This window comes from Taurulus bubalis (assembly GCF_910589615.1).
Source record: "Taurulus bubalis genome assembly, chromosome: 12".
NCBI lineage: Eukaryota > Metazoa > Chordata > Actinopteri > Perciformes > Cottidae > Taurulus > Taurulus bubalis.
This window is the reverse complement of record NC_136600.1, coordinates 6,547,509-6,569,422: the sequence shown is the minus strand read 5'-3', so window position 1 is coordinate 6,569,422 and position 21,914 is coordinate 6,547,509. Positions and strand designations below refer to the sequence as shown.

General features: G+C 41.0%; 1 protein-coding gene across 1 annotated transcript in view; it reads left to right on the top strand.

The window, feature by feature from the left end:
- Nucleotides 1-6,413, top strand: part of me1 (malic enzyme 1, NADP(+)-dependent, cytosolic) — a 72,442-nt gene extending 66,029 nt beyond the window's left edge. Inside the window, exons 7-14 of the mRNA XM_079227107.1 lie at nt 935-1,044; nt 1,427-1,524; nt 2,270-2,383; nt 2,965-3,070; nt 3,265-3,407; nt 3,737-3,910; nt 4,730-4,828; nt 5,811-6,413. Coding sequence (XP_079083233.1) covers nt 935-1,044; nt 1,427-1,524; nt 2,270-2,383; nt 2,965-3,070; nt 3,265-3,407; nt 3,737-3,910; nt 4,730-4,828; nt 5,811-5,978 — 1,012 coding nt within the window. The 3' untranslated portion in view covers nt 5,979-6,413. The remainder of the gene's footprint in view (nt 1-934; nt 1,045-1,426; nt 1,525-2,269; nt 2,384-2,964; nt 3,071-3,264; nt 3,408-3,736; nt 3,911-4,729; nt 4,829-5,810) is intronic.
- The last annotated feature ends 15,501 nt before the right edge of the window (nt 6,414-21,914 follow it).

Here is a 21,914-nt window from a genome sequence, read left to right as displayed (position 1 = left end):
AAATCTGTTATCGGCATTTATCATTTCAGGCGGTAAAGGTTTAGTCCGTACTAATGGATATTAAAACATGTTTAAAATCTGTCATCAAATCTTCATTAATATACAGTATTAAATATAGTAATTGAGTCCAATATCTATCTGCCATGAGCTCCTCACACATAACGTTATCCTGCACACCGTCACCGGGTGCCTTTGCTTCCCTCCAGCTGAAAGCCTGTCTTTCATCTTGGGGAGCAGCAGTCGCTCTGCAAAGCATCCAGTGAAATTCCCTGAACAAAAGCTCCATCTGTTGAAAGGCATGGGAATTCGGGATTCCTCTTCGTCGCTGCTAAATCTAATTTACAGACTCATAACGCCGGCCTTAGGGCTTATTTTTGTTTTATGATGTTTTTTGTAGGCGCTCCTGTATTGACTGTATGTCTGAGCAGCATCTTGTAAAATTGAACACGGCTGCTTTGCAGGGAGACTGGGTGGGCTCTGTGTTCTTTTCCCTCCAACGGGTGTGTTTGTGATTCTACCCCTTTGTGGAGGTTTGACCTCATCTCTTTGTGAAGTCGGGGAAAAACAGGTGTCAGCTTGTCTAACAGCGACGATACAAAACAGTGTATACATTTCTGTGGCTTTAATTTTCACTTTACATGACTAACAGAAGAGTATTCCTCTCTATTCATTGAAATGCATTAATATAACTGTGCATAGTCAGAATACTGAATTGAATCCATTGTTATAACTTTGTGCACTAAAAAGCCAACATCACCCCTCTTCATGCCCCTGTGGGGTAGTGTGGTGGGAGAGCGCCCCCCTCAGGACTGAAACAAAGTCTCTGAAGGTGGAGACAGCTCTCTCTTTATGTGTTGTGTGTTTGAGTGTGTGCAAAAGCCTATTAATGAAATGAATATGTAATGTAATCTCCTTTATTCCTCTTTCTCTTCAGGTATGGAATGGACTGTCTGATTCAATTTGAGGACTTTGCTAATGTTAATGCTTTCCGGCTGCTGAGCAAGTACCGCAACAAGTACTGCACATTCAACGATGACATCCAAGGTAACTCGACGACAAACACACACACACACACACACACAAATGTGAGTAAAATATGAATAATATTTGTTTGTCATGTGCTCGTGCAGTAATGATTTAGCAGAGCATTTATTGCTCTTGCCTAACTCCACAGTTGTTATGAATGAATAATTTCCCCATAATCTAATTAAGTTAATGTAAATGTCATAAATTACAGCAAACTATAAGTTTTCTTGTGTTTTTATGCTCATTATCTGCCATAAAGCATTAGCTTGTTTGATTCCTCATTTGAACTATTTAGTTTCCTCTATCACTCTTGAAGGTACAGCAGTAACATGAATGTCACTCATCCTGTGAAGAATATCAGCCGGAGTATATTAAACAAAAAAGTATATTTAATCCATAGGTACGGCTGCAGTGGCAGTAGCCGGACTCCTGGCCGCTCTCCGCATCACCAAGAGCAAGATGTGCGACCATACCATTGTGTTCCAAGGTGCAGGAGAGGTATGTGCAGCGAGGCAGACTGTAAATATGTCTCCAAGGGAAGTGCAGCATGTTGAATTTCATTTTATTTTTGAGGTAAAACCATTGAAAGGTTGACATGCCAAGATGTAATGAAAGTATGGTGACGTCAGCAACCTGTCTCAGTAACATGAGTTACACAACAGCAATATGTATCTGCAGTTTGCTCATTAGAGCCAACAACCTGCAGTAGGACTGACCCTGAATAGTCCACTATTCGACGATTCAATCTAAGGAGCTCGATTCGACTGCCAGTCTCACATGGGGAATGTGTTCATGTGGTTATGAAGCAAAGGATCATTCAATTCGGGCAATATGGGGGTGCTGAATGTCTGATTTCATGCACATGGTTTCTTCAAATAAATCATGATATATTCCATATTGTCGTTATCAGTCTACTAATAATACAGTTGTTCCAAATCTGAAAATAACAAACTCAGGAGGCCGGCGTTCGTGTCCAGTGTGAAAACTCAATTATTGTCGACTTGATTTGGAGTTACGTTTGTGATGTTTGTGGCATGTTTTCTGTACTTATACTTGTTTATGTGTTTACTGTTTTTTTTTCTGTAGAGACATAAAGATTAGGGATCAATGAGCAAATAGGTGTTTCAGTTCAGGGATAACGGACTGCAGAAAATGGGCCTTCGGTCCAATGGGAAATGTTTTCAGACTATTGCTGGCATGGAGAAGTCATGATCTCTCCTCTTCTCTTTTGTCTTGCTCCCAGGCAGCGATGGGGATTGCTGAGCTGATCGCCATGGCCATGGAGAAGGAGGGACTCGCCAAGGGGGAGTGCTTGAAAAAGATCTGGATGGTCGATTCCAAGGGTCTCATTGTCAAGGTCTCTCGATAAAATACTGCACGTGTACATTACGTAAACAATAACCCAATGAAATCTGACCAGAATGAACAGTCTAAGTAGGAAGTTAGGAAATTAGATCCTGAAAAAAATGACACAGCATCACAAATTGATGTAATTGCTTAAACCCATCTGAAGGTGGATTGTCCTTAGTTCAGAGTTTCCTCCACAATCAAGAATAAACATTTTTCATGGTTTATTAATTTACATGACAGGTTTGTCCTTGGAATCACTGCAAAACATTAACATCTGCTACACATCTGTTTTGTCCACCATATCCATGTGATTCATCCCTCATTCCTCCTCCTCTTCACTGTCCTCTTCAGTTTTCCCCTTCAGTTTTCTCACTCTTCTTCCACTCCACCAGCAAAGCTCTCTCCTTCATCCCACTTCCCATCTCTTCACCTCCACTTTTCTCTGTCTTCCCAGAAACCCTTCATTCCTTGAGCAGTAAAGTCTTTGGGAGCAATGCCAATGACTCCAAGTATCAATCTGTTTTTTGGTACTGTTTCTCCACAGATGGTTTCTTGTCTTTAATATCCTCCTCTTCTCCAAATCCAAAGGGTCGAGACCAGCTGACTCACGAGAAGGAGAGGTTTGCTCATGAGCACCCACAGATGAAGAAGCTGGAGGATGTGGTTCGGGAACTGAAACCTACTGCTATCATTGGTAAAGCAACAAGCACGCGTTGAGTAGACTGCAGTCAGACTGCATGGTGTCAGATAGATGACACTGATGGGTTGGACTGATAGTAGCCTAACATTGAGTGAATATTTAGGTTCATATGGAAAATGAAGATGTGTTTAATGTTGGAAGACTGAAAATGATATATGATATCGCACATTAACGGCTTTCTGTTGCAGGTGTGGCGGCCATGGCCGGGGCCTTCACCCAGCAGATCATCACAGACATGGCTTCCTTCAATGAGCGCCCAATCATCTTTGCCCTCAGCAATCCGACCAGCAAAGCAGAATGCACTGCTGAGCAGTGTTACACACTCACAGAGGTGCACAGGACAACTTATTCATCACAATAATATTCCCATACATGGTTATGAATGATTTCCTTGGTCATCTCTAAGGAATGAGTGAATAAAGTTAATAATAATAACAACTAGAAGGGAACTTCCAGTGACGGCTTGTTCCGTGCAACAAAACCATCTGTCAGGTCAACACCCTCACAACAAGTTTCATGGAAATTGGGCCAGTACTTTTTAACCTTAATGCTGTTGGCCAACAGACAAACAAACTGAAATGAAAACACAACCTTCTTGGCAGAGGTAACAATATGAATATTGATAGTAATAATACCTCGCTGTGCCTCGTCGTGTCGTAGGGGCGGGGCATCTTTGCCAGTGGCAGCCCGTTTGACCCGGTGACCCTGTCTGGCGGCAGGACGTTCTTCCCTGGCCAGGGGAACAACGCCTACATCTTCCCCGGCGTGGGCCTGGCTGTCACCGCCTGCGCCATCCGACATATCACTGAGGAAGTCTTCCTCACTGCAGCAGAGGTAGCGCACCTACATGTACACTATATACACACCCTTTTCCAAACTTTTACATTATTGTTCACTTAATGCATGGATTTGTACTTTGTATAATACATAACTCACATTGTCCCCGAAAATCTGGCACTCCAAGGACAAGTCGTGAAAATGTAATGAATGCCTGAAGCCTTTCATGGTACATTATTAGCAGTCATAGTGGGAGGTTTTCTGATTTGTTTTATTCTAAGAGTAAGAGTGGCTCTACCAGATTAAAATAACATAACAGGTCTAAGTCCTGCATTAAAATGCAACTTGTGTAAAAGTGCAGTGTAGGCAGCAGGATGCTTTCAATGGTTTATTGTAGAAGTAAGTCCTCAAACCGTGTAAGTGTTTTACTTTTTTATTGTATCACTGGATTATTACTACTGATGCATAAATGTGTAGGTGGCTTCAAGGCGGAGCTAATCGTTCCCATTTTATATATGGTTTGGTGTTGGAAAATGAAGCAATATCGTACTGTAACTTTGAAATGGTTGTGCTTTAACAAACATTGCAGACACAAAGATGAGCTCCAAGTAATGCCACCACAACGTTGTACTAATTATATTGCTAAACTAGTGAGTAGTGATAATGAGTTCATCCGTAAAACTAATACCTCATGTGTGATTTTGCTTGGGTTCATGAAGGAAACTGATTACATTTGCTTGAGCACTTAAGCCTAATGTAGTATTTCTTAATGTTTCACACCATATATCTGCAGTAATGGCACTCTTGCAACACAAGTAGATGTTTATATGATGTCCTTCTCCAGTAACATGAGCTGTGTGTTTTACCTTTGAACAGGCTCTCGCTCACCTGGTGACAGAGAAGGATCTAGCCGAGGGAAGGCTGTATCCTCCTCTCAGCTCCATCAGGGACGTCTCTCTCAAACTGGCTGTCAAGGTCAGAGCTCAGTGCGCACACAATAAAGAGCAGATGTACTTTAAAAGGGCTTTACAGGCGACACTGTGCATCACTGTAGACTTATCGTTCACCTGTGGTTCGCTGCTGGCAGCACGGCTATCCAAGTCCAACTGAGCCTTTGTTGGAAACACATTATTGTATGATAAATGCCAAATGTGAAAACTGTTTTGCTTGTAAATGCAATCAATGGGGGAATGAAGTGTTGGATGCTCAAAATATCCACATAATATGCTTTCCTCCAATGTTGAGACAAAACCCCCGCCCTCATGCCCCCCTGCCTATGACTCGCACCCACCTTGGATATTTGATTTCATTCAACACTAAAATGTTTAGCTTGGTGCGGTGCAGTAGCAGCGGCTCCCCTTTATCCCCACAAGAAACCCGCCGCATTGCTACTGCAGTCAAACAGTTTCTCCTGTTCAGAATGTGGTTGTAAACAGCCTCTCAGAGACATTAGTTCAGGCTCGTGGTTCGTTGTTATTGGATGAAAAGAAAACATATATCTCCTGCGATTAATCAACTACTTTTTGGGAGTAGTCAACAACGACTGAAATGCCCCAGCACCTCGCCACGCAGGGGGTAAAGTGGGATTTTGCGGGCGATCCGGTGTTGCGGTGCAGCCAACGGGGACAAATGACCTCAAAACAACTTCCGAATTGATTGTGAGCTCAGTTAGTTTGTTGTCTTTGTGGATGCAGACAAAATGTATATTCTAAATCTGAATGAACAGGTATGTCAGGTGGACCTCAGCCCGTGTTGTTGGAAGGAGCTCCAGGCTGCAACACACAAAACATGAAACTCTTGACATCATTACGTTTGAAACTCAGATTAATTGAAGGTCCCAGAGTGCCGTTCTGGATCGTTCCAGCACACCTTACCTTCGTTATCGTGTCTCTTTGAGTCAAGCTGTATGAGGGCTTGTGAAACTTAAATAAACCAACTTCAACCCTGTGCATTACAGATCATGGAGTATGCCTATGAGCACAACATGGCGACACTTCGCCCGGAGCCATCCGACAAAGAAGCCTATGTGCACTCCCTCAACTACAGCACTGACTATGACGAGTTTGCTGTGGACTCGTACCGCTGGCCAGAGGACAGCATGACTGTGCAGACATGCAAACTTTAATGCACGGGACGGAGAGACCCACCGAGCCCTGGTGGGCTTCGCTAACTGACATGCAATGTCATCACAAGATATGGCATTGGGATATGAAAGGGGCTGTGTGTAGAATTTTCTCATTTATTTGTGATTGTGAAATCAATGGTAGCAACACATGCAGAGGCATTGGGCTTCATGTATTTACTGTCTTCCGATCCAGAAGTTAAAAGCACGGTTTAAGAAAATAGCAAATGTATGAATCACTAAGAGAGAAGGGGGCTAATGAAATGAGAAACACAAAGCAGATACAGAACTTATTAAATATTGCCCTAATGGTTCTCATCACATTACATTTTACAATAATATATTCGAAGGAAGTCCTTCACAGGTTACTTTTAGCTCATGGCTTTATGACTGTGTCAGCTATAATCCAAAAATTCTTTGTCAAATAAAAATGGTTTTGATTTATGTCCGACTGATACATTTGTGCTGGAAAAAGACGGCTGCGTTGAGTGTTAGACTTGGATATAAAAGGAACTTTGATGAAGATATCAGATATCAGACAATAGCCTCCATGGAGAACTGCAGTGAACACAAGTTATCCTGCGACTCACACTTTGGTAGCTTCATCATCAGACAAGACAGAATGTATGGACGTATGGTCTTTAGCCTTATAACCGTCATACATCATCATATCTCGAATGCTTTACTGAGAAGAACCAACTTGAAAATGCTCCACGGTGCCTCTGAAATGCGTCTTACGGTGCTCTGTCTCCCTCCAGAGGCCAATGTCTGTCATTGCAATACAATCAGCAGAGCATCTTTGCATGGCCCCGTTATCAACTCTGTGTGCAAATGTATGATTTTTTAGCTTGATTTTGACAGGAGACTAAATAACCCTATTGAGACTTAATCTGTAAGTAATGCAACTATTAAGGAAACCTGCATTAAGTGTGTCACGTGTGACTCACAAACCAGAGATGCAAGATGCGTGGTGTGTACATGCAAGACCCAATACAAGCGGCAGTGGAATCAAACTGGTTATGGTCCATCAGTGTATTTTGTGTCTGTCCACTATCTGATTTAAAGTGGGAGATGATTTTACATTAATGAATCAATCACTGGCCAGACAGTCAGTACCAGAGGCCGTGGCTGGCCTGCTGCCCAACTCAGCCTGAAATCAATAGAGAAGCAACCGGACCAGTCAGCATTCAGCGTTGAGCGTCTGGCCCCGGGCAGGATTTAGGGAGACAAACATTAGTTTTCCCTCCTTGCCTCATCCTCCCTTTTAATTCAGCCCTGGGCGACCACCACTCCGGCATGGGGATCGATATGTCTCAATGTCAACACCATCCAGTGGTCAGCCACCTACGACCGTACGTGGTACTTCAAAACACACAAACCGCTCATATATCATGATGCTGTTTCAACATATCTTTAGTCAACGTGGCATTCCAACCAAATCCCATTACTTTGAGCTTGGTTTATTTTAACCATTTATCTGTTACTTTTAACCATCTAATACATCTCTATCATCAACGATTTCCATCTGTTCCCTCCAGCTATTTCACCGTTTATCAAATATGTTTAGCTTGATGTTATCCTTGACAACTATAGCTAACTTAACGTGACCATGTCTCCTTTACTTTAAGCTTAACTATTCTAAAGCTGACTTCTATATATGACTACCTCCTCTCTCTCTCTGTCTCTCTCTCTCTCTGCCGATACCCTCACCCTGCAGCCCTCTGTGGCACCTTGCTGGTCACAGACAGACCGGGTGATTAGCAGCTGTAACCCGACATCATTTTGACCTTGTTTACAGTCTCACATGAAATGGCACCTTGTGGAGACCTTGTGATCAGTGCCAATCAGTACGGCCCCTGAGGGAATGTCGCCTGTCTACCCATCCTCCCTGTCGCCTGTCTGGCTTTGAGCCCGAAAAAAAACCCTTTCCCATCTGCACGGCCACCAACGCACTCTCAGCATGTCCTGCTTGGATTCTTATGTAACCGCATAGCAGTTCTTCATTTCCTCTCAGGGCCCATTATTTGTTTTATCCTTGCACAATGTATGATTTACTTTAATTCCTTGAAGAAACGTTGCAGATCTACTGATTTAAGTAGTACTCTGACTGCAATATATCAGTTTTGCTTCCTTGCTTGATACTCTTCACTTGTAGTGGCTGAAATGTGCAGCTTTGTGGAGAAGAACACCCTCCTATGAGAGACCAGCAGAGGGCGCTCTAACATGTTGTTGGAGCAGACGTCAGGAAAAAGCCTTAAAAGGCACTTCAATGTAACATTTATGAAAATACAGATTTGAATACACACATTTGTCTGTTATCATCTGTCCTCGCCAGCACCTTTTCTCCCCTCATCACGTCTCATATAAGTCTACTGCAGCCCGTGTTGCTAATTAATTCATGTAATGACACAAGATAATTACTATAAATGCAATAAGGTGGCACAACTATACACTGCCGGCTATTTTCACCAGCTACATCTTCATATACATATAATAGTTCAGACTCCTGTATTGTTCCTGTCTTTGTGTGACTCAGCCAGTGAATGGCATTATAGTCTGAGATAATGAGGGTGATGATGGGTAAATTGGACAAAACCTATGTGGATATTATAACTGTCTGTGATTGGTGAAATGGAATGAATTACATTATGGTGACATTTCTTAATGCTGGTCTGGTCACAGAAAAATACAGACTTTATGTTAAGAACTCAGATCTGCTCATGTGAAGGATAAACTATTAATAACATTAGAACCAAAATGTTTAACACTAACAACAGCAACATGTTTACAGTCACCACTTCTCAACCAGCCTTTTGCAAGAAACCCAATACAAATGTTTAAAAAATAAATAAAGGAAGACTTCTGAATTTCCTTTTTCCTTTTATTTATGCAATGATCGTAATAATTCCATTCATATTTTACATTTTTAAACAGTCCATTAGATTAAATATTGTTGTTGTATGTTTCCCATTTTAAGCATTGCTTGTCAGTTTAATTTAACAATATTTGTGTGTGTGTGTGTGTGTGTGTGTGTGTGTGTGTGTGTGTGTGTGTGTGTGTGTGTGTGTGTGTGTGTGTGTGTGTTTTGTGTGAGTTAGCGCTAGCTAGTTAAATGTCCGGCGCAGAGCGTTACAGGTCAACACTGACAGCTTATGAGATGATCAATGTTGGTTTTGACTGGCAGGCTAAAATGATTCTATGTTGATGTGTTGTATATTGTTATAAATGATATTCTAAAATGATCCTATTAATTATATTTTATTTATTTTTTATAAAAACTAATTTGGCATATTCATCATCTTCCCTCCAGTTTGCCTCCTTGACCTCTGACCTCTCCATGGATCATATACATTGATTTAATGATTAATTTAATTACTTTTTTCTTCTACTTTTTTCTTCTCTATTTCTTATATTGTTTGTTTCAGAGGGACATGCCTGCCTGTACTGTGTAAACAATAACCCCACTATCTGTGGTGCGAGACAAGTTGTTACACCAAGCAACCTTTATTTTCTCAGCAAATTCAGCGCCACGCCTGACTGCTGGTGGACTGAATATGGGACAATTATCAAGAAACCACCTCTGCTCAGCAGCTTCATTCCGTTCTGCTGTCCCCTTGAATGAGTCAGTGAGTAATTAAAAGAGACGCCTCCATTTCGCAGACAGTTCGTGAGGCCTGCGCGTCGCACAGGTTTGCGCCCGAGAGGCAGTGGTGGGCGCAGGTTTCAGACAGCCTGTTGTTTCCTGGGCGGGTACCACGCGCAGATACCAAGCAGGGGCGCCAACGCCATGACAACTTTTCCATGATTAGACGGAGCCCTGCGCTCAGCGTGGCCATTCGTGCGCTGAAATCTAACGTGACATGTGTGATCACAACCCAAAGTCGAGTTTAATTAATTTTTGTTGCAGCACGGGGGACACAGACATCATTCCCTGCAGCGCTCGTCACTGAGAAAAAAAACAAAACGAAAACAGTGTTATGCTAAAATAGGCCATTTTCTAGCAATTATGAGCAACTAGGTTGAAGCTTCATTTCAGGCAAAATTCAACAAGCGACAGGTCCAGATATTAGATTTTTAGGACAGGGATTCTGTTCATCCCTTTAATAATTCAAGTGTACGGAAATGTTACATGTTTTAGCCTAGTTTATATAAGCTTACACAGCATGTCGCCTTTAGCTGTTGAGCATGTCTTTGCCGCCTTTTGAATGTCGGCACATGCTAGCCAGGCTTGTGCTTATTATTCTGCTGCAAGCTCCAGATGGATCAACACATGCTGGAAATATTACAAGCAAGACATTTGCATGTGACCTAAATCCCTCACTTCTGCTCCACCATGCAAACAAGTCAGTCCAAAGACATTATTAAATGACCCTGGACTGGGACATTTGCACACCACGCGGTATTTTCCCACACTGGGTATTAGAATTAGCAAATGACATTATGTATACAGTCAAAACAAGTGTATATTCTTTGCCCACTTTTTGAATACATATATTATTTAGTAGTTAAAGCCACCTGTGATGCTGCTGAGGCTGATAGAGCAGTGTAGTATTTATTCTATCGTGGCACATTGTGTGTATTGATGTAGGTGTAAAAGTTGTATAATAAGATAGACTGTTCATGGGGAAGAATAATAGGCCTATAATTAATGCATTCTTTAATCATATTATTTTATGTAATGTGCCTGCATGTGTCTTTATGTATGTGTCTTTTGTGCAATTTGTATTGTGTGTGATAAATGGATGCTCTTACAGTTTGAATTTGATCTTCAACAAGTATAGTCCATGGTCCAAAATAAATTGAACTGATTGATTGTCAAAAGAAAGCCCACCGTCACACTTGAGGCCCTCGAGACCAGTAATAAGCCTGCATACACTCTGAGGCGCACCATTGTCTGAAATCACGTTTAACATGCATGCGTTTTCAGATATTAACATGCATGCATTTTCAACAATAGCCGCGCTTATTGTTTCCGGATCTTCATTAATTCTGTAATTGTTTGCTGCCAGTGATTTACTGCCAAGTTCTGTCAACATCAAAGCATTTTCCCTTTTTTTTTCTGAAACCAGACATGACCCATCAAGTTAACATGCATATTGCATCTTGAGCTCAATAAGTTGCCTAATTAATTGTGAGCGGCAACAACAGCGTCTGGTTGTTGTGCGCGTGGAAAGTATTTTGTCCCTCTTAGCTTGTGTTGGTTATGGTGCGTATGTTCAGTGTGTGTGTGTGTGTGTGTGTGTGTGTGTGTGTGTGTGTGTGTGTGTGTTGCTGATTATAAATTAGGCCAGTGAGATGTGTGTGTGATGGTAATGCAGCCTTCGGTGCTCTTCCTGCCCGTTAATAACCAGGTTCCCTTTGATGTGGCCACGACGAGCTAGGTGGCCCCCTTTTTTTTCAGTTTTTTGCATCAGTCGCGGATGTAAATCCGCCTGCTGTGTTATCTCCTTAACTGCTCAAGGGTCCACCTGAGTTTGTCCACCTAACAGATGAATTTAAAGAACCTGTATTTTCTTTCTTTTTGATCTATATGTCGCAGTGTTCCATGCTGCCATCACACACTGTCCTGACCATCTGGAGAATTTGTTGTACAGAATTAATACTGAAAACATTTCAATTTCATATAATGTTGCATGCTGTGGGGGGTTAGGCCAGTTTCTCAAGAATATTATGGTGACAAGGTGAACCTGAGTGATTTAGTATGCACTGCCATAACATTTGGGGGACTTACAAGAGATATAATAATCAAAATCGGAGTAGCAGAAGCAGAGACATCCTGACTTTTATGTACAGGTACAGGTAAAGCACAAAATACATTGGATCCTACATTTCCCACAATGCAACTTTGCAGGAACTCTCATTAGACTTTGAGTGCCTGGTAAACCTTACATCTTTCGACACCACTCCCCCAGTTTATTGCACAGGCTCCCCGCTAGATGTTAGTTGTATTCTAGCCAAAACAATAACCGTGATGACATCATGAGCGGGACCCACAGAAGACGTTATGCAACCGTTGTGGCAAGTAACTGAACTCAATGTGTTAAAATAAGTAAAAAGTGGTTTGTTTCTTTTAAAGCTGCTACAATCAATATCCTGACGATCACTATACAATGTGAAAGGGGTGGGTTTATCAACAGAGAATCATCATCCTCTGCAGCTTTAGCCGTATTCAGCTCTTTATATTGGTTTTATGGCCCATGATTTGACTGTTTCAGTTCATTTTCAGATGCAACAGGCACGTGTTACGAAAAGCCTAAATACCCGCCGTGAGCTACTCCGAATGGCAGAGAGACAAAGTTTGCGACTAGCTGGTGAACATAGTGGAGCATTTAGCTGAGGAAAGGCCAGATATTTCCCTCAGGAGTTACTGAAAACCAAACTAGGGCGAAAAGGATTAAAAGAGTAAATGTTGGAACACAACCTCGAACCATTTTTGATATTTATATCTGCTGGATCTGTAGCAATTGTTTGCTAACATGTCCATATGTGCTGCTCCGAAGTGGCCCCCCAAAAATAAATGAATAAAGGTTTACTTTATAATTCAGACAGCTTTGGCGCATAGACCCGAAATAAAAACCAGACCAAAACACTCACATAGAGAAACTCTCCAGTGGGTCATACAGGATTGCTATATTTGTGATTCCCTACAATAAATTCTGCAAACAAACAGCCTGCCGGTAACCAACGGTTGTTTTAAAATAGCCATCCGTTGTGCTGGTCATTGAATGTCTCACAGGGCTATGAAGCACCTGATCGAGCTCTTGACCTTGTGTTGAATGTTCCCTGCGCTTTCCTCCACTCCACAACCCAAATCTCCCCACAAACGCTCACTAGTTCAGGTAAGATTATTTCCTGAAAAAAATGTAATAAATGCAAGCGAAATAGATCAATCAATGCAAACTGAGGCCAACACTGGCTGAGTGGTTGTGGCCCTGTCTTAGTCAAATCATACTGTGTATAAGTGTGTCCGTCTTATGCCTGATGCATATGATGTGGATAGCTCATTATCTATTGTCTGCAGGCACAATGGCCTGGAGGCTAGGCCACGCTGGCCCAACAGCCCCGAGCACAATACCTGTAAACAGCGAGCAACCTAATTGAAAACACAGTCTAGCTTCACCATTTTTTCCTACAATGACAAAGCTGATGAATAGGCTTCAAAAAACAAAACAAAAAATCTGTTGAGTGTATTCCAAATGAAAAGGTTGCAGCAGTGAGCGCAACCTCAAACTGTCTAAAATATATATATATTTGTATTTTGTGACTGGTTCTCAAACTGCAGGTGCTCTTATCAATACTATTTTCACAGTTGGATGTTGTTTGGATACACAAACATTTTAAAAAAAAGAATAAAATTGCCCCCTCTAACTTTAGATAACTACGTTTATGGTGAGACATGTTAGCTAACATGAAACACAGAGGTAGATGACGTACAGCATTGATTTACTAGCTTTTAAAATCTTATGCATGGGCTCACTAATGCATTTAACCCTCATGTTGATTGGTACCAATGTGCCCCTCACATGAGCCTCAAGGCACTGAAATCAGAGATATAATCGCCCTGTATGTTCCAAATGAGGCCTATACGTCCTTTAAATGACAGACACGAGTGTGGAAACGTCGTTCATGTAGGTCAGTGAGTCTACATCCATCCATCACCTCCACCCACCAGGATCTTGAACAAAATGAACGAGAGAGGGAGAGAGAGAGAGAGAAAGAGTAAATCTAAAAAAAGAGCCTTGTGTTACTCACGCTTGACTGCATGTGGTCTAAGTAACAGTAATCCAATCAGATAAAAGACTAGTCAACATACAAGTTTTGCCGGATATCTCAGCCGCTGCATGCCCACCACAAATTCACTAGTTCCCTGTCAACTTGTTGGCTTCCATTATGCTGAGCCCCGACGTTGTGGACCTAATTCTTTTGACGTTGTTCTTTAAGTGGGTTTTGCGATTAGGCTCAGATATTTGCCTCTGTTTCAACTCACGTGCAATAAAGCGCCTCAGCCACGTCTCTCCCTCTCTCTGTCTCCACACTCTGTTAATATATCTTTTGTTCTCTCTTACCAAGTGGCTGCTATGCTTGTTCTGATTTGTCCTTGTTTGTACGCTGAGCCTGTATTCAAAGCTACAGGCTGGTTATTGTAGTGCGGTAGTGTCCCGTGAGACAGTAGAGCAAATGTGCGCTGCAGCGTGGTAATAAATGACACCAAAACAGTAAAAAGAGCAAATAGAAAACACCAGTAATGTAGGGGCTTTTCAATACGACAAGCTTTAATAATTTAACATCGGGGCCCGTTTAATACCGAGTTTCGAAATGCATCCAGACCTTTTAGATTACAAAAAACGCGACTGTCCTAATAGAAACTTGAGATGCGCGACTGGAGTTGGAGTTGAGAGGTGACACGATTGTTTCACAAGCAGCCAGTTTACAAGCTCTTTTTAAACCAAAAAATACAAAAGCATCGTCAGAAGATAGCTGACGATGGCATTTTGCTCTCCACTGTCACATACATACATGTTACATACATTCACCCATAAGCCTGCTCAAACATGATTGGTCATTACCACTTGGACTACAAACGGGAACCAGCCTCATCTTACATGTTTCACTACCATACTGTACATAGTAATAGGACTAGCCATCAAATGCATAATAAAGGTAATTTCAAAATGTGACAGCTGGACACAGACTTTTCAACCATCTCATGGAGCTAATGATAATTAACTGATGCTAATGATAATTTTGATGGCAAAATCAATGGTCCCCGGTTCAGAATTGAGAACCTTGCTCATGTCGGCCTCTGTGTGAAACCAAGGACCCACGTGCACAGACTGCGTGTCCCGTGCTTGAGTGCAAAGCGAGACAGGCCTTGTGACAGTCCCTGAGGAAGGAAGGAGCTTGGCAAATGGTCCATTGGTAGGTTAACAGCCATGTTTGTTGAATAAATCACAGGTTTCCAAATGTGACAACAAAGTTCCATTTGAGAATTACTTGATATCTGTCTTTAAAAACATATATTTTTCATGGGTGTCTCTTTCTCTCTTTCCTTCCCTGTCATTCATTCCCCTTCCTTCAGCCTCGATGCCCTCCAGATGTTCTTTAGTTCAGATCTTTGTCCGCAGAAAGCGGGGCGGGCCCATCATGTGTCTGACCGTGCTGGTCTTTCTGGGTCGGTCGGGCGCTCTCTCCCTCGCTGCTGCTGCTGTTTCACTTCCCCGAGGGCACAGAGGCTGGTCAGCGTGGCCACACGACCTGGGGCTATGGGTAAACTCGGGCAGGTCTTGGGCCAAGAGGTGCCGCCTCAAATTTGCAGTTAGTTGGTCTGAAGGGCCTCTGTGACGGGCCAGGATGTGATCGGATCCGAGTAGCAGTAATCCACTGGGCTGGTTGGGGCGGGTTAGGACTCTGGTGTCCCATTAAGTTTGGCCTGGAGGATCATAAGGTTACAATTTCAAGAGTCTTGACTAGCCTTGGGTAATAGGATCCGAAGGTCCTTGGCACAGAGATACTTATAGGACTACCAAGGAAGAGAGGAGCTATTAGGCTATCAGAGTGACAGACAGAGAGAGAGAGAGAGAGAGAGAGAGAGAGAGAGAGAGAGAGAGAGAGAGAGGTGGGGGATGAAGAGATCAGAGGACTCTTCAGGCCTGGAAATACAGCTAAAAAGCAGTCATACAAACCTCACACTTCTAGACTGATCATTGACTGAAGCGGTGTGGGTTTAAGAGAGAGACCTTTCACCTTTTGTTTATGGTTATGCATGGGCAAGGTTTTAGGTAATACAATACCTTAACATGCACTATAACAAGGCCCTGTGTCTGAGTCTTGACCTTTTGTCCATCGTATGTGGGGTTTGTGTTCTCCATTGTGATTGTCAACGGTGAGAGATGCGTTGCAATCCTTTACTTTAGTAAAAGTAGCAATACCACAGTGAAAATACTTCATAAAAGTAAAAGTCCTCCATTGAAAATGTTACTTACGTAGTATTTGTTCAGCTAAGTATACCACAATATCACAACACTGTTTTACAATCATTTATTATATCATTAGATTATTATTGCTTTATATATATATATTTTCAATTCAACCTTTATTATTTAACCAGACAAGACATTAAGAGTGTTAACGTTGCAGTTTACTACTTAGTCGATATGGAAGTTATTTTAACAGTTTGATATACTGTTGAGCAGCTTTATCTATTACAGTGTATCATGTTTTATAATGTGTTTTTTAAAGTAAGTAGTATAGTGGACTACAACTCTGAGGGAAACGCATAATGTTTCCCTCAGAGTTGTATTGTTAGTAGGAGCGCAAAGTTGCGTGGACATTTGCAAGTGAAGTATGAATAGTTAAAATAACTGGTGCCCGGTTATAACCAAGCCAGGTGTGTGCATTTGTCAATGTGTTTATTTCGCGTGATAGAGATTCGGTGATGGCGTTTGTCATCCATCAAACAAGTGCATGATGGGATGAGTTCCAACCGTCTTGACACTCAATAAGAGCCAGCACTTATGGAAAAAGAATAAATAGATTAATGCATGGATATCATTAACACTTACAGTAACAAACGTCCCTTTACTGGATATGTTTTACTGTCTTTATGTTTTTATTAATTTTGTGAATCGCATTATGTCCAGCTTGTTTTAAATATGCTCAGTACGTAAAGGTTCATGCTTTTTTTCTTTTTCAAGTATTCTTAGTAGTATGTAGCCAGTTAGTTTTAATTAATTAATTAATCGTGAGACTTCAGATTCTACACTAATACTATAAAGACGAATGGGATGTTGTATCAATATTGTCTTTCAAAGAAGTTGCAGTATTACTTCTAAGAATGTTTCCCTCATTCAAACTACATCTGAGTCAATTGAATAATAGTCAAATTAATGACATTTTGAATGTTTTAGTATCCATCTTTCCAGCTCACACAAGGACATTTACAGGTGAGTAATTTAGGATTAGAGGATGCTTAATGATTTAACATGTATACCTTAAAGACAAATGTATACCCTGCAGGCACCATTGCTCAAATTAAATCTGATGTAATCAGATTTAATAATGTCCTGGGGAAATGTCCCTGTTTAGGTTCCAGTCTTTCTCGTCTGTATGAGGGTTCAGCTCATGATATTAATTGGATCCCATCCCAGCGCACTTTATTCAACATGGCACTCCAAACAGGCCCTGTCTTTCCAGCTAACAATATGGAGGGGGGTCAGGGGGTGGGAGGAAACAAAAAAACATGAATAATTAAAGAGAAATCACTGACCAGTTAATGAGGCAATTATGGCCAATTAGCCAGCACGTGGGGAAGTGTGAACATTCTAGCAGGCTCTGATCTTCAAATAAGCATGTTGACACTGTGACCTGTTTTAGCCTTCAGGGGCAAATGGATGTTTGGGAGCGGAGCATCTCACCGTCTCTCAATAGACACACACATACACAGAGTGAGATTTCAAAGTACCCTTGACTCTCCAACACTTTCATTTGTTTCTTCAGAAAACAGATTTTTATGATATCATTTTTGCTTTATTATTTTTTTACTTTTGGTCTTAAATCAGGTCTTAAAGCTAGGATGTAAAAGTTCCATGAAAAACTCAGTCGAGTGGAGGTAGACTAGACTACATTTTTGATTGTTTCTGTTCACTGCAGAGACAATGGCTGCTGTCCTTGTTAGCACAGGCCGACCCAGACAGCGTGAAAATAGTGTCTCATCAAAAGGCTAATAAATTGCCTCACGTGGTGTCACTTGAGTCAGCATTTAGGGACCGGGCTCGCTCTGGTTAACCTCTGCTCGCCTCTTGCTGGCATCCTGTCCTCTCCCCTCCAGTCACCGCCCAATAATGATGAACATAATTAGTTGTTATTTTAAGTATTTTTAGCAGCAGAACAATCCAGTATTTTTCAATTTACCGTCTGTACTTCAGTGCTGTTGATGCAGTTCGTGGTGCCGAGCTGCTGGAGTGCGCCGACGTCGCTCAAACTTTTTACTCGGGAGGTTTCACGTCATGGAAGAAGCGGCGCCTCCCACTTTGTTAAATAACTTGTTCAAGAATCGTCCAGTATGCCAACTTGGAAGAGTACAAATATTCGTGGCAGCTGGCGTCATTGCTCATTATCAGACTGTGGGTAAAATCTTGTGCACTGAATGGATGTTGGAGGCTCGCGTTCATTGATCCGGACTGCGTAGCTGTGCTTATTATGATTGCTCAGGAAAAAAAGGTGTTACGTCTCAGTAGTCCATACAATGTGTCGGCTAGAGGCATAGGCCTATATTTTACTATTCAAATTACTGATTAATTGCACCCGCCCCCAAAATCCTGAACACCCCATTTTCCCAACAATCCTGCAGCCAGGTCCCAAAATGTTGATCACACACATTTGGTATCTTTGGAAACATTATATTTGGTGCAGCTAATGTGTTAATCAGCTGTCTCTTTGCAAACCACAAAAAGCTAATTGTTCATATCAAAATAAAAGCCATAATCCTCCTAAACTAGCAGCGTTGTTGAGTCTAATAAAGTCGTCTTCTGTTATCTGAGGAGGCAGATGAAAACAACCTGCCCTGAGAGCGCGTAGTGGCACTCGTGCTGTGCTCTGTTCCAGACAAAAGGAGTTATTGAAGGGATGAACGTTAAACGCGTCGGTTCCCCGCAGTAACAAGCAGCGTTAAACAATCACTGACAAGCCGCTGATCCAAATGGAAAGTCTGTGTCAAAAAGAAATTAAAAAAGACACACATTAATTCCTGCTGGTGATTTTGGGTGTTTGGTACATCTGAATTTTCTCTGCCTGCGTGTTTATTTCTCACATGTCAAGATAAAGTGCTGTGTTTCTCTTTCGCATTTAAGGTGAATGAATTCTGTCGTCTTCCTTTTCCGCTTTGATGAGAGGCTCTGGGAGGAATGAAGTCAACCATAGCTGCACGTCTTGTGAGGGCGCAGCTGGCGTTATCTCTGAGGGAGCTGGGCCCTGTTTCTCGTACCTGGCTTACTGAGTTAGCGGGCTAATTGTCAGGATAATATGACGTAGGTCAGGCTTTCTCGGTTTCTCGAAGCAAGCTTAGATAAATTACCACAGCAACACATTCAAAAATTTAAACCTGCTCCCGGGCAGGCTTACTGAACTTCACTGGATAAACTGGCCACTCCCACGGACAAAAAAACAGCTCACTTCCTCATTGATATTAGTTATATTAGTTTCATAGGGAGAGAGTTCTTCCAGATCGCCAGGATCCATCCTTTACATTATCATGACTTCCTGTACGCGCCGATATAGATTTTGCTATCACCTGACTATCACCCGCTGCATGCCGCTGTTCTTAAGTTTATTTACCGCTTCAGAAACTTATGGATGTGTTGAAAGCACTCATAATTATATGACAGTGCTCTTAGTACACCATACATATCATTATTGTAGAACATGATTAAGGTGATCGTGATGAGAATACAGAGAATCACACATTATTTATTTTCACTGCTTCAATTGATTGAATTTCTGATTATGAATAATACATACATACTGATCCGCCCATACACATATTCAAACTCATACACACATACATAGTGCATGATTCATATGTGCATACAGTACATATATCCTCATAAGTATATATTTATTCGTAAATATAATCTGATTGATTTGGGTGATGAAGCACTTCAAATTTCAGCGGATCAGCCGTGAAGAAACCCAGATGATGTCAATCATCTCGCTAATTTAAGATGGAGATTAGGACATTTGCTTGACTTTGTTTAGCCAGGTACGAGAAACAGGGCCCAGGGGACGTTCTAAACTTCCAAGTGCTACCAGGTTACCGGCAAACGTCTTCGCCGGTTGTCAAAAGTGAGAATCTGAATGTGTTATTGTTGTAGTTTTCCCCTCTGGAAATGTTGTTGTGGTACAAACCTTGAAGTGGCAGTGAGCTTTATTTGCAGTGAGATAAAGGAAGACTTGTAGCCCAAGACCACAGAGTGACCTCCGTCGTAGCTCATGAATTGATTTTGTTCAGAAGTGGAGAATTAGCAAGGCCAGTATCAATTGTTGGCAAAAGTTCTTTGAGGGAGCCGAAAAATAATCAAAAAAGCCAATTTGTCCAGCCAATTTCTTAATTTTTAATGCAATTTGTCAATACCACTTTACAATGCCTTCCACTGTATGCAACCCTGTCTCCTAAAAATGATGTTCCCCCAAAACTAATACGCATGTTCAATTACGTTGACTGGAAACGTATATTTGCACCTTCATTACGTTTGAGTTCTCACAAAACGTCAAACTCAAACGTAATGAAGGTGCAAATACGTTTCCAGTCAACATAATTGAACATGCATATTAGTTCTGGGAACGTAATGTTTAGGAGACAAGGTTGCTGTATGGTACGCTTCTATATGAACGCATGTGTTTACATGAGTGTGACTACTCCTGAGGTCAAATGCATTTCTTGGAGCCAGTCTTTTCAGTTTACAGTTCAGTAAAATTATCTATTTCTTTAAACTAGTCATTTGATATCACCGCAACAAGGTTATAATACAACAAGGTTCTAACAATAATACATGAATTTTTTTTATTTTAATTTTATTTTATTGTAGTCTCGGTCATTTTTTCAGACTGCAGTTTAGATAATTTCGTACTTCAGAATTGTTTCATTTTACAGGTGGTTTTCTGTGAGTATTTTAGTTTTGGCCACGGTAAACTCTCTCAGAAGAATGTAGCTATACATACGCATACAACAAATGTGGTTGGAGAACTGTGTAGAAATTGGTCACAATGTTTAAATCTTTTGAATGAACAAGAAAAGGTTTCGCCTGTAATTACATCCCGACCCCAGCTGGACCCCATCAGACTCCTTTCTTTTATAGCGATATTTTATTATCAAGTTGTTCTTATAGGATTTATTTTTTATTTAGTTTCACTTTACTTTATTTTTCAATGCTTGTTTTTGTTTCAGTTTCAGTTTGCGATAATAACCCTGCCCCGCAGTCAAGTGGTTTCTGATGGCGAGCTGTCAGGTTCTTCCTCATACGAGGTGTGAATGAGAGACGGACACTCCTCACCTCGTTAGAGTGAGCAAGTTGGTGCGGCCTCAATGTCCTGACCTTTGTGACCTCCAGCGTCACCGAAAGCCCCGGAGGCTATATACAAACCACATTAACATAAAATACAATTCATTAATGGCTGGATTACATTATTCTAATATTGTTTGTCTTTTTGATGCTAATCACAGTCAGAAATGCTGTATGAATAATATTATCAGATAAGATAGGATAAAAAAGATCATGTTAATCTATTTTTTTGCAAATGATGAAATATAGCAAATCTGTTGCCATGTGGTGCAGATTAGTAGAAATATGGCAAAATATGACATGCACTAAACTAATTATAATTGTGTATATGTTTATATATGTATAGATATTTATAAAATATGTATTTAAATATAAAAATGTATATATAAAATGTATAAATAAAAATACATTTTATATATATATATATATATATATAAATAAAAATAAAAATAAAAATGTATAAATATATATATATATATATATATATATATATATATATATATATATATATATATATATATATATATATACTGATATGAATGTAATGATATATTTCTATGCATCAGGGCCGATAGAAAAGGCATTCTGTAAGAAGTAGGAATCATTTCAATTAATGTGAGGTCTTTGCCAACAGTAAGGACAGTCTGCCATGGCTTATCATTCAGGTCATGCAGTCAGATCAACTTAAGAGCCATTAAGAGTGATGAGACACAGGTTGCAAAGCTGGTTAAAGTTAGTTTGAATCGTGAAGCATTGTCATGTTTTCAAATCTCTGCCGGGGCAAAGACTAGGGAACCAATTATGATAACGAGAGTACTTCCTCAGGAGGGCAATGGAAATAATGAAAGAGAGGCTTTCCATAGATTTATTCTGCCTGATTTGG